Consider the following 14,034-nt stretch of genomic DNA (forward strand, 5'->3'; position numbering starts at 1 on the left):
TCGCTTTGATGTCCACCTGAAATTACCACAACATTGTTAACAGGTTATACTCCAGTATAAAATAAAACGTTAAAAAAAAAAAGAAATCTGACCAAAAAAAACAGTGAAAAGACAAATAACCAATTTTAAAATGGGCAGTGTTTGAACAGACATTTGTCCAAAGAAAATATACAAATGGCCAATAAATACATGAAATATGCTCAACATCATTAGTCATCAGGGAAATGCAGATCAAAACCACAATGAGATACCACTTCACACCCATTAGGATGGCTATGATAATAATAATAATAATAATAAAAACAGGCAATAACAAGTGTTGGCAAGGATGTGGAGAACTTGAAGCTCTCGTGCATGCTGGTGGGAACATAAAATAGTGCAGCTGTATTAAAAACAGTTGGCAGTTCTTCAAAAAATTAAACATAGAATTACCATGTGATCCAGCGTTTCTACTCCAAGGATTTACCCAAGGTAAATCAAAAACAGATGTATACACAAAGACATATAGACAAATGTTCATAGCATCATTACTCATAGTAGGCAAAAGGTGGAAACAATCCAATGTCCATCAACTGATAAATATATAAACAAAATATGGCATATCCATACAAGGTAATATTATTTGGCCATATAAAGAGATGAAATACCAATTCATACTACAACACTGATGAATCTTAAAAACATTATGTTCAGTGAAAGAACCCAGACACAAAAGGCCACATGTCCTGTGATTCCATTTATGTGAGATTTTTGGAAAGCTATAGGCAAAACCATAGAGACAGAGATAGTTTCAGTGAATCAAGATACTGAGGTAAATGGAAGTGATTGCTAATGGGTATGGAGTTTCTTTGGGGAGTTTCTTTTCCAGTGCTCTGTAATTAAGTAGTGGTGCTGGTTCATAATTCTGTGAATATACTGAAACTCACTGAATTGTACACCTTAAAGAATGAATTTTATTGCTTTTAAATGATGTCTCAATTTTTGAAATTACTATTATTTCTCCCAAGCACTCTACAGATTGTTCTAATAAAATATAACTTTGCAAAAGAATATTTTCATTAAAGCACATACTTATATATTTTGTTCTGAAGAAAAAGACAACAGTGACTTCACAATCAATATTCTGGACGGCATGAAATTTTACCAGTTTTAAGTATCAGCGTAGATGGAGGAGTCCAACGTTTCTCTCATGTTACGCTGTGAAGAGGAATCTCAGTTCATCATTTCCATTCTCGTTAGCTTTGTATGGGCCATTCTCATTTGTTGTTTTTCTTCAGTTGCTAAGCCGTGTCTGACTCTTAGCGAGTTTGTTCAAGTGTTTATCATTCTGAAATTGAGGGAAGAATCCTAAGTATTTTAATCCCAAAGTCTCTCATTTACTCTCCTGTTCATTCCCAGGTGCTACCTTTCCCGAGCCAGGTGGTGTACAACAGAGTGGGCAAGTGTGGGAGTCGGACCGTCGTCTTGCTCCTGAGAATCTTGTCAGAGAAGCACGGATTCAATTTGGTCACGTCAGACATTCACAACAAAACCAGGCTTACTAAGAATGAACAAGTAAGTTGTCTTTGCTTCATTTGCACAATTAGTGGGTGCCTTCCAGAGCACCCCTTCACCCCTAACAAATGAATACCAGAGTTACAATATCATACTGTATTTTTGCCAGAGTGTGGAAGGAAATTTAAGTTGAGGGTTTTGACGGAAGTCTGTAAACCAGGAAGTTTCCCTGAAGGGATACTTTTATTAAGACCAGTGAAGGATAGAGTACATGGTCACTGTCTGTTTAGCTAAAATTAGCAATGCCTAATGATTGCAGCCATGAAATTAAAAGACGCTTACTCCTTGGAAGGAAGGTTATGAGCAACCTAGAGAGCATATTGAAAAGCAGAGACATTACTCTGCCAACAAAGGTCTGTCTAGTCAAGGCTACGGTTTTTCCAGAAATCATGTATGGATGTGAGAGTTGGACAGTGAAGAAAGCTGAGCGCTGAAGAATTGATGCTTTTGAACTGTGGTGTTGGAGAAGACTCTTGAGAGTCCCTTGGACTGCAAGGAGATCCAACCAGTCCATCCTAAAGGAGATCAGTCCTGGGTGTTCATTGGAAGGACTGATGTTGAAGCTGAAACTCCAATACTTTGGCCACCTCATGCGAAGAGTTGACTCGCTGGAAAAGACCCTAATGCTGGGAAGGATTGGGGGCGGGAGCAGAAGGGGACGACAGAGGATGAGATGGCTGAATGGCATCACCCACTCGATGGACATGGGTTTGGGTAGACTCCGGGAGTTGGTGATGGACAGGGAGGCCTAGCGTGCTGCGATTCATGGGGTCGCAAAGAGTCGGACACGACTGAGCGACTGAACTGAACTGAAATCTCACATAGTTACACCACTGAGCTATAGGTAATGCTGACATCTTGGGAGCAAAAATAAGAAAACTTGATTTTAATATTTCTTCCTTTGCATTTTCTCACAAATGTCCTAAGTTTTTATGGTTATAATAAAGAGAAAACCCTCATTGGGCCAGGAATCTGGTTGGTTGATGGGGGCACAAGCTTCCTATTATGGTAAGTTCAGGGGATCTTGAGGTGCCCAAACAGCTCTTGGCCTATTCAGTGGTAGCAAAAGAATTACCCCACCTCCTGGGAATAAATCTCCCCTAAGACGGCTGACATGCAATAGTGCTAGGTTCTGCCAGGAAGCTGGGAAGACAGATTCCACTTTGTAAGCTGACACCAAAATAGGGTTGATAGTCTCCATTGAGATGCTTTGCCAGTGTGGACAAGTTAGGCCTAGTGCTCTCATAATCACTTCACAGGGTCAAGTTTGTTAGCTTGGTCTCAAAAAGTTGCTTTGCTCCTCTTAGGCATTTAGAATGGGTGAATAGCCACCAGTATAAGTCAGGGCAGGCTTTCCTGGTGGCTCAGTGGTAAAGAATCTGCCTGCAATGCAGGAGACCTGGGTTCAATCCCTGGATTGAGAAGATCCTCTGGAGGAGGGCATGGCAGCCCATTCCAGTATTCTTGCCTGGAGAATCCCCCTGGACAGAGGTGCCTGGTGGGCTGCAGTCCACTGGGTCCCACAGAGTCGGACACGACTGAGTGACTAAACAGCAGCAGCAGCAGCATAAGTCGGGGCTCTTCAGAGAACAGTACCATAGCATGGAGATATATCTATCAGAAGATGGATAGATATAGATGGATAGATAGACAGACAGACAGGAAAGGAGATGTACTATGAGGAATTGGCATATACAATGATGGAGGCTGAGAAGTCCCACGCCCTTCCATCTGCAAGTTGAAGGCCCAGCAAAGCCATTGGTAAAACTGAGCTCAAGCCTGAGTGTGAAGGCCTGAGAAGCAGGTGAGCCCATGATGTAAATCCCACGGTGTAAGGGCAGGAGAATATAATATGAGATGTCTCAGCTTAGTCAGTGAAGCAGGGAAAAAAATCACTTCCTCCTTCTTCCACATTTTGATCTACTCAGGCCTTCAAGGGATTGGATGAGGCCCACCCACACTGGGGAGGGAAATCTACCGAGTCCACTGATTCAAATGCTCATCTCATCAAGAAACACCCTCACAGACACACCAGGAAATATTGCTTCATCTGGGCATCCCTTGGCCGGTCAAATTGACACGTGAAATTTAACCATCACACCACTCGGTAAAATTTGGGGAATAAACAAGGTGCATGGTTTACTATGGTGAGACTCTAATACCATGTCTACTTCTTTCTTACACGATCTTCACCTTTCAGGCATTCAAAACCTCACACACACAGGGAATATGCAATATCCTTCCTGTCTCGCTTATCACAGGGAATGGCAGGACTGTTTTGAGAGTGTAACGCTGCCAGCAGTACTTGCTATAATGTCTGTATGTTTACTGTCTTCCACAGTATAGAGATCAAAATGCCCATTTCTTTGAAAACTTCCATTAAAGGGTCTCTGAGTAACAACAAATCTAAATAGTCATAAGCAATAAGCAAAAAAAAATTTTGAGATTAGATAGCTCAGTTGGTAAAGAATCCGCCTGCAATGCAGGAGACCCCAGTTTTATTCCTGGGTCAGGAAGATCTGCTAGAGAAGGGATAGGCTACCCACTCTAGTATTCTTGGGCTTCCCTTATGACTCAGCTGGTAAAGAATCTGCCTGCAATGTGGGCGACCTGGGTTCGATCCCTGGGTTGGGAAGATCCCCTGGAGAAGGGAACAGCTATTCACTCCAGTATCCTGGCCTGGAGAATCCCATGTGCTATACAGTCCATGGGGTCACAAAGAGTCAGACATGACTCAGTAACTTTCACTTTCACTTTTTCACTTACAAGTTCTGTAGTAGGTGCTCAATAGAAAAATTATATTTGGTGACATTTTAAGATATTACATTTTATCAGTAATTTTCATGGTGTAGGTTCTCTGATTTCCTTATCTGACTGAAGAACAAATATAATTAGGGCTGGTTATGCCCTTTTTTACTCCATGAAAGAGAGCAACGATAATAAATAGCCTATGCTATTGCAATGTTATTATAAATATAAAATTTGGTTTTCTTTTGAGTCTTTCAGTCAGCTATCAGATTAGACTTAAATGTTCCTATATATGGAAATTATGCTCAGTTCTTAAAGCCTAACAAAGTATAGTATCTGGACTTAAGTTCCCACTGCAGGAAAGTATGAAAACCCAGAGGGAGCAAAGTAATGAGAATATTAGACCCTAAGATGTTCAGGAAGGCCCTAGAAAAACAAGCACAAAATATGATATTTGAATACACTCTGGAATTTTAAACAAATCAACCTACTTTGTTTCCTATGGTGAACTGTAAGAGGAAGGACTTAGATTAAAAACGAAGAATAATTTACTAATGGTACACAAATTGTTAAGTCTTTTAGAAAGGGTTAAAGCCAAAGTCATCCTTTCCTCTAAAACAGAGGTTAGTTCTCATCTGTTTGGAATGATTGGCTTGTCTGGAAGCCAGGGAATAGACTAGACAATCTTTTAAGGTTCTTTCTAGCCCTGTGATTCTGTGATATATTTATACAACTTCTGCCATGATCTGTGTATAATTAGTTGAAACATTTCTGATTCCTGTGGTCAGTGTGACCTAGAATATAGTTCATTATTTAGTTATTGCAGATTCCTATTAAATTATAAGGCAAGTTTTAAAAAACATAAGGGAAAGGTATAGATACGAGAGAAAAAGCAAACAATTTTGATGTAAAAACAAGCATAAGGATAGTGACAGTTGCCTCTCTGTAGCTAGCTGACTGGGCTGTGACATACAAGGAGAGCCAGGAAACGCCAGGACAAGAAACCAAGTTTGAAATAGTTCAAAGAAGACTTGAAACCAAGTCTCAAGAATGTTTAAAGAAACTCTTTTTCTTTGTTACATGCATCCTTTTTCTAAAGATTCAAAGTGCATGAAACAAGCAGAGAAAAAAGATTTTATTTTAACCTAATATATTCAAGAAATAAACTGCAGTGTGAATAGCTCCCTTTTCTTGGTAATTTATTAAAGGAAAGGGGGGTATGTGATTTAGGAGATGAGTTAAAATTTTATAGCCAGTGGTTCTTAACATGAAAGAGTAGAACTCTGAAAATGTAGTTCCCATGGCAACATTGTTCTCTGGAGTTAACGACAAGTCTGCTTTGGTGCAGTTCGAGTTAAATGGACTCTTGTGGGCTGGCCCGGGACTCTCTCCACCATGTCGAACATTTCTTTTATGAGAAAATGTGTTCCAAGTTCCAAACTACTGACTTACAAATGAACTTTGGAAAAGAACCGCTTATGAGACTGGAGACTGGAATCATCTGTATCTTTGTATCCATACACAATGGCATCTCTCTGGGCTAGAGTCAAATTCACACATACATTTCCCCCCGGAGGGTAGCTGTCATCTCACACACACACACACATGCACACACATGTACACACACAAACCCACTGAGTACTAGATTTTTAAAAATCTATTTCACGGAATAAGGCACTGAAGGGATTATTAAAAAGGAAAGAGAACATGAAGACAGCAAATGTTACAACATCAATAAAAATCCCATTACATCTGCCCTTATAAGAAATAGAAATGCCTTTGAAGTTAATATTTTAGAAAACTCTGCCTCCACAGAAGAACATGGACAGCTGGTGCTGGCCAAATGTTGGACCTTTTGCAGGGCATATAATGGGAACTCAGGATGACATCATTTGATTTATGCTCTAAAACCAGATTTCAATTGCTTGGGCTAGTTTATATACTTTCTTGGAAAACAGAGATCATGTACAACCTAAAAGATAAAGAACTATTTTCCAGAAGGCAGGAGGTGTGATTTCCAAATAATTCATACCCATCTTTGTTAACGGTCTGACCCTATCTTTCAGAAAGCTGCTCTGAGGATAATAAAAGCCAATATGTTAGAGGCATATCACAGACATAAGAATTCAAAATGATTTCATTCCTGTTGGAGAAGGGCAAAAACTGTCAGCATATGAACCTAAAAGATGGAGAAAGCAAATACATTTCCTATTTTTATTTATACTGAAGCTGTGTGTGTGTTCAATCACTTTAGTCATGTCTGACTCTTTGCCACCCCATGGACTGTAGCCCCCCAGTCTCCTCTGTCCATGGGATTCTCCAGGTAAGAACACTGGAGTGGGTTACCATTTCCTCCTCCAGGGGATCTTCCTGACCCAGGGAATGAACCTGCGTCTCCCAAGGCTCCTGCTTTACAGGTGGATTCTTTACCGCTGAGCCACCAGGGAAGTCCATACTGAAGCTATGGGGGATTCCAAACTGAAATAGCACCTGCTCTGTGCTAATTGTTTTACTTTATTATTTCATTTAACTCGTTTGGACCTAAAACTAGACCAGTGAGTGGGTACGATTTCCTATTTTATGGATGAGAAAACTAAGACAACCAGATGAAGTCACTTTCCAAATGTAATAAACTGTCCATGGAATTTGGGCTTGAACTTGGGGCCTCCCGAATTCAGGAGCCCATCTCCTAACACAATGGCTATCTGCTTTGGCTGCATAGCAGGATCTTTTAAAACAAACAAAAAAAAGTTTATTTTTTTATATATTTTTGGCTTGCTGGGTCTTCCTTGCTGTGGACTTTTCTTTAGTTTTGGCAAGCAAGGGCTACTCTCCAGTTGTGGTGTGTGAGTTTCTCTTTGCGGCGGCTTCTCTTGTTGCAGCTCCTAGGCTCCAGAGCACAGGCTCAGTAGCTGTGGTGCATGGATTTAGTTGCTCCGCGGCTTGTGGGATCTTCCTGGGTCAGGGATCGAACCCGTGTCTCCTGCATGGGCAGGCAGATTCTTTACCACTGAGTCACCAGGGAATCCCCAGCACAGCCTTTTGATTATGCAGTTGCTGTGGCCCTTCTCCTGGAGATTCTGGGGTAGAGTCCAGAAAAGTTCTTATTTTTTATTTTTTTTGATCAAGCGCCAAAGGAGTTTCAGAGTTGCTGTTGTTTAGTTGCTAAGTCATATCTGACTGTTTTGTGACCCCATGCATGGATTGTAGCTCCCCAGGCTCTTCAGTCTATGGGGTTTTTCAGGCAAGAATACTGGAGTGGGTTGCCATTTCCTCCTCCAGGGGGTCTTCCCGATCCAGGGATTGAACTTGTGTCTCCTGCATTGGCAGGTGGATTCTTTAATACTGAGCCACCAGGGTTAAGGATCCTTGTCAAAACCATCATATCAGCATTTCCCTAAATGTGTTCCTGAGAAATTGAGTCTCCTAAGACTTTGAGAAAAAAAATGAAAATATCTTGACTTTAAAAATGTGGGAAATGCTGTCTCCTTTTCCCCCTCTAGGAAAGTCACAACAGTATTCACATTTTAAAGACTCTGAGAATTCTTTTAACTACAAACAAAACAAAAATGCCTGTTAAATCGGCTTTCACCTAGAGTGTCCCAGTCTGAGTTGGCCAGGGGACTCTTTATGAGTGTTTGTGGCTCTCAGTTGCATCCCACAGAACTCTGAGTCACAGTTCAGAGCTGGTGGACCAGCCTACACACTTCCATCAGTCATACCAGTAAAGGCTACTCTTTCACTATAAACTCCACATCTGCAGTGACTCTATTCACCAGCCATTCAAATGACTAAAATCTTGAAAAGGATTCAAAGAACAGTGGATACAGCCCCTATGTTAGTGTGTTCTAGAGTGCTGTACCCTCTTCGTCAGAAACAGAATTTCTTTATGGGGCTTTAACTTCCCTTCCCCACTGCTCTCACTCACTGCACAGTCCATGTCTGACTGTGACTACAAAGCATTGCAACTCTAGAAGAGAAAACTCACCTAAAAAAACCACATTAGACTTGGAAACTGTCTTGGGGTCACTGGGATTCCTCCCAGGCTTCCCTAAAGCAGAGTCAACTGGCCTCTGTTAAAAGGCAAAGTTGACTCATTCATTTTTGAGGCCACTCCCACCACTGTTTGTTTGTTGTGATGAATATTCATTGAGGACCTCCTATTATTGCTGTATATTGAGCATCAGACAATATGCTAGATGTTTGTGCCTCTTATTTTAATCCTTTAAGCAACATTATTAGGAAAGTATTATCACCCCCTTAAAAAGGAAAAAAACCAAATGCTCAAGAAGACGTGGGAGAATAAGAATTGAAAATGAACTGGGGTCAAATCCCAAAGAACCTTGAATGTTAGGCTAAGGAGATAGAACATTATTCATGGGCAGTGGGAGGTCAGTAAAAAATGGTTCTTAACCATCATGGGCATCAGAATATTCTCAGGAGCTTTTCACACACATGTTTCTAGGTCCTACTATGAAATACTGAGTTATACTCTTAATAGTGGCGCCCAGGTATTTGTATCTTGTAGGGGAGCAGGAAATTCCCCAGGAGATGCTCAGGCACAATTCTAGTGAAGAATCATTGCGTGAAAGGCTCTAATTATTAGAAAATTTTCCTTTAATTAAAGGGAATCCTCCACTAAACAAGAAAAATTCCTCTTTCACCTGAGAATCACTCAAACCTCTGAAGACATCGTGTCAGAAGCCTGCACATTCATCCCGGAAGCCTAACTGTTGCTTGAGATGTTTTGGAAAAGTCTCCTTAGAATGACCCTCAGAGTTCCCTGACCTTAGAATAGGAGGGATGTGTTCACAGGCATCAGAGCTGCTCCAACCGGACTTTGGAGTCAAACCAAAAAGATGAGCTGAGTCCATCTCCATGCCACAGGGCTAAGTTCACCCAGTTCTGCAAACAAGGTCTTATCTTGGAGTCCTATAGACAAAAATCTGAGTCTGCTAGTGAAAACTCAGTGCAGAGAAAAGAGGAGGAAAGGAAGAAGCCACAAGCTCTGAAAAATTAAAATGTTTTCTCCTCTGGTTCTAGTTGTAGCTACGAGATCGCTTTTCTCTGTTCAGATGCAGCTTCCTTGCCTTGTTCACATCATTGCTCCCCCTGGTGGTCGTCTTCTTCATTGCAGGCATGTGTTTTATTGACTCCTTAGCCGGGAGCTGAAGGTGGGAGGGCCATCCTACCTCATTCAAGAGGGGCTTTCTTCATGCAGGAGGAAGAGGGAAAGGTAACCAGAGCCCACAGCCATCCTCCTGGCCTCTGAGGTTAAAGGACCAAGGAGTTCTCCTCTGAGTTACCCCTTATTTGGCTTTGATGTGTAAAAGCATGTCTTTCCTTTCATTTAAGATGTTGTGCAAAATTATGGGGCATCTAGTTATTTACGAGTGACACAAGAACTCAGATCAGAGTAGGGTCAATGCTCTGTCAGTTACTGCTAACAAGCATCTCCCAAGGAAGTCTTTTACTAACTAGCTGTGTTTATAGAACTGCAGGTAAAGGTTTTCTGCTCTGTCATCTCAGCCAGTTAGGTTGAAAGCAAAAGATTAAAAGCTACTGCCTGGCACATCCTCTGCATTATAAATTCTGTTTGATTCTTGCCTCTTCTTTTTTAAACTTCAGTTCCATCTCATTCTCAGATGTGCTGTGATTCAACTTCTTCTTTTAGATTCATTCCATTACAGAGTTATTTTTCATTCTTTTTTTTTTTTTTTTTTGTAGTATTTTAAATTCATTCCTGGCTTGTTATACTATTTTCCCACCGAGAACTTTAAAAAATATTCTCTCTGATATTTTGATGCTTTTATTTTTATTACTCTTAATGCTTTTCCATCTGTTAGACCTTTCTTTTAATTTTTCAGCCCATCACATAAAAGATAGAAAATTCATATCTTCATAAACTCTCTTTAGTCTCCAGAGTTATTTTGCTAACCGACCCCTTCCTCCAATTTTAACAGGTTATATACAGATCAAAAAGCAGTGGGAATGGTGAGGAGATTGCAGTTTAGTGATAAGCAGCAGGATTTTTGGTGTCAAGCAGACTTGGGTTTAAATCCTGGCTCCACCTTATTGTAGTGGTGAGATCATAAGCAATCTATGCAGCTTTTCTGTGCCTCAGTTTCTTAACCCGTAAACCTTGGATGATATTTAACTCATGGAGTCATTTGAAGATGAAATGATGGTATGTACATAAAGAGCATCTTGATTCAGTGATAGCCTGGAAAACACTCATAAAATGATAGTTTGTTCTGTGTTGTTACATCCTAGATGGTGAAATAGTAAAACTGTTAGCTCCACGTGACACCACAGTAATGAATGCACAAATATGTCCCAGGAAGGCTAAATTCACAACCTCAGTGTTAATTCTGTCTTCAGTGAACTGTATATTTCTTAACTTCAAAAATGTTTTTCTGAAGGGGGTCTGTGCATGCATACGAAGTCACTTCTGTCGTGTCCGACTCTTTGCAACCCTGTGGACTGTAGCCCATCACGCTCCTCTGTCCATGGGATTCTCTAGACAGGAATATTGGAGTGAGGTGCCATGCCCTCCTCCGAGGGATCTTCCCCACCCAGAGATCGAACTCACGTCTCCTGCATTGGCAAGTGGGTTCTTTACCACTAATGCCACTCAGGAAGCCCCCAAAGAGTGTACTTTGTTGCATAAACAGTTACAGGTATGTGTTCTATGTAGGCACCAGGGCTTGGCTTTCTGGGAGATAAATAAAACCTGACCACCACCCTCAAGGAGCTTTCAATCTGGTTCAAAGCCAGGACACAAACTCAGCTATAATGTAACGTAAGCGGAGCATGTCCTGGGAAATTCTCGGAGTGCTGCAGAAAGTTAAAAAAGGCAATGTCATCTCTAGCCAATGATGTTCAAAACCAAACCCATTTCCCCTCCCTTCTGGAGGCAGATTGCTTCCTCCTGCAGTTTCCCATCTCCATGAATGGGTACCACCACATGTTCAGACCCCAGCCAGCGCTAAGAAGGAAGCTCCGTTGACCATGCCGTCTCCTTCCCTTGTGCTGCCAGCTGCTACAAGTCTCAGCACATTCTCGCTCCTTAATGTACCCAAATCTCTCCATCTGTTTTCACATCCATGAACTTTGTTCTTTGGTTCTGAAACTGTTGAGCCTTAGAGTCTCCTGGCATGCTTGTTAAAATGCAGATTGATGGACCCCACCTCCAGAGTTTCTTCTAATTCCATAGGTGTGGAGTGAGGCCCTAGAATTTGTGTTCTTATTAAACACATGTCCTGGGCTTCCCTGGAGTCCCAGTGGTAAGAATCTGCTTGCCAATGCAGAAGACACGAGTTCAATCCCTGGGTCAGGAAGATTCTCTGGGGAAGGAATGGCAACCCACTCCAGTATTCTTGCCTGGGAAAGCACATGGACAGAGGAGCCTGGCGGACTACAGTCCATAGGGTCACAAAGGAGTCAGACACTCTTCTTCACATTCTCCATCTGATCTTAGATCTGAGAGAAGGAAAAAAAAAATCCTTTCTGGCTATGGATTGGCCAGAGGATAATGTCAAAATCCTTCATAAGACCTACAAGACCCTCAGTTACCCACTTCCTACCTTCCTCTCTAGTCTTGTCTACTGCCTTGCTGATTCCGTGCCTGACGGCCTGGCAGTTTTAATAGCCAAGTCATTTTTGTGTTTTGTCCTTTGCATCTGCTGTTCACTCTTTCTGCCATGCTGTGAGTCCCTTTCTTCTCTTGTTGATTCCTGTGTATCCTTGGAAACCACTGAGAAACACCTCCTTACAGAAGCATTACCTCTCTATCTGCAGGTTGGGACAGGCATCTCACCTCCATGCTTTCTACCCCATGATCTTTATCACATGATGATACCTGCCTGCTCATTCACTTCTTCCACAAGTCTCTGAGCTTCCTGAGAGGATGAACCAAATCTTTTATCTTTAAAGCCACAATCCAGAGTGGCACATAGCCTGACATAGTTGAAAATCAATGATTGTTGAATGAAAGGAGAACTTCAGGAGGGCACCTGGAGGAGGCAAGCATTTTAGCTAGTTGTAAAGAGTGATTAGAATGTGGACATGCAGAGAGAAGAGAAAGAACATTCTAGAAGAAGAATCTTGAGCCTGAGTTTGGACATGGTCAGTCTTGGATGGTGTATGGAAGGAATATGGAGGAGTATAGTTTGGCTGACTATAGGATGTGGGATCCTGAGAGTCAATTGAGGGAGACAGTAAAGATAAAATTAACTTGACTCAGCAAGGGATTGAATATGGGAGTCCAGGAAAGACCCAAATCAAATGTGAGGGTATGGAGAGAACCATTAACTGGAAAGGAGTAAAGATGGACAAGGATCAAGAGTGTGGTTTTGGCCAGCGTAGATTTAGGGATACCATTAGGACACATTCCACTGTCTTGTCTTTCTGTATCTTCCCATTGATTTTATTCAGGTTTTGATCTCCAGGGCTTGGTAAGCACCCAATAAATGCTGAATGAATGAATGAATTCAGTGGAATCAAAATAAAGGCTAGCAGTAGTCCTGCACGAGCCAAGGCAAAGGAGAGTTAGTTTCTATGATAATTTTAAGTAGTGTCTTTGCCACTCACACAGATAAGACTCAGGTGAGAGAAAGGTAGGCTGCTGGCAGCAGTGGGAAAACCAAGGGGAAACTCAGGTGATGGCCGGCAGGGGCTCAGGAGATGGTTCCTTGTCACTCGAAATGGGGAAGGTTAGCATTTATGAGGGCTTCCCAGGTGGGGCTAGTGGTAAAGAACCCGCTGGTCAATGCAGGAGATCTAAGAGACGCGGGGTTTGATCCCTGAGTTGGGAGGATCTCCTGGAGGAGGGTATGGCAACCCACCACAGTATTTTTGCCTGGAGAATCCCGTGGACAGAGGAGCCTAGCGAGCTACAGTCCATAGGGTCGCAAAGAGTCAGACACAACTGAAGCGACAGTACGCACAGCGTTTGTGAAGACGGTCAAATGACACAAACTGTGAACACGATGCCATGGACCGAAGATTGTGGTACTTCATGTGGGTTTTCCTATTTTGTGTGCAGGACAAAAGTTCATGAGAGCTGAGATGTACAGTCTGACTACCCTGTACTAATGCGATAAAGGCAAGCATTAGTAACTTTTATTCTCTATTTAAAGAGATGTCTAGAAAGAGCTATGCATTGTCATCACTAATCCATTTTTCCTTGTGAAATAGACAGCTTTATGACTATTATGACACTGTTCTCAAAATCTAACCACCATTGTTCTTCCCTTAAATTTAACACATTGACATGTGTTTAGAGAATGTAATATAATGTTGAATATGTGAAGGAAACAGGTTTTCTTCTGACCCATTTTTCCAGTCTTGTGTAATCCTAGGGGGGTTTCTCATATTACTCTTATGTGTACAGAGAAATAACTGAAGAAAAATAATCTAAAGATTAAGGTCACTAAGATTGAATGGTCACTATTTTAAACATACACACAGTTATGCTTCTAAGCAGACAACCTCAGTGATCAGTTACCTTCGGCTTTGCTCCCAAATCAGCAATTCTGCTGGTAGATCTATCAAAAATCAAAATTCATAATGTGAAGGAAGCTGGAAGTTTTATCAACCAAAAACAAGCGCTGGGGCATGCAGGGGGGCTTGTAAAGGATAAACAGAAGATAAAGAGGCAGGATTCAATTTCCTTGCATAACCTTGGGGACAGGCAGACCATTATTCACCCATGCCTGCCATTGACGAACA

At 41.6% G+C, this 14,034-nt stretch overlaps 1 protein-coding gene across 1 annotated transcript in view; it reads left to right on the forward strand.

The window, feature by feature from the left end:
* Positions 1–14,034, forward strand: part of UST (uronyl 2-sulfotransferase) — a 318,507-nt gene that overhangs the window by 191,069 nt on the left and 113,404 nt on the right. Inside the window, exon 3 of the mRNA XM_081529921.1 lies at positions 1,399–1,554. Within this exon, the coding sequence (XP_081386047.1) occupies positions 1,399–1,554 (156 nt within the window). The remainder of the gene's footprint in view (positions 1–1,398; positions 1,555–14,034) is intronic.

This window comes from Giraffa tippelskirchi, chromosome 9 (genome assembly GCF_054371585.1).
Source record: "Giraffa tippelskirchi isolate mGirTip1 chromosome 9, T2T-mGirTip1v1.2.pri, whole genome shotgun sequence".
Classification (NCBI taxonomy): Eukaryota; Metazoa; Chordata; class Mammalia; order Artiodactyla; family Giraffidae; genus Giraffa; species Giraffa tippelskirchi.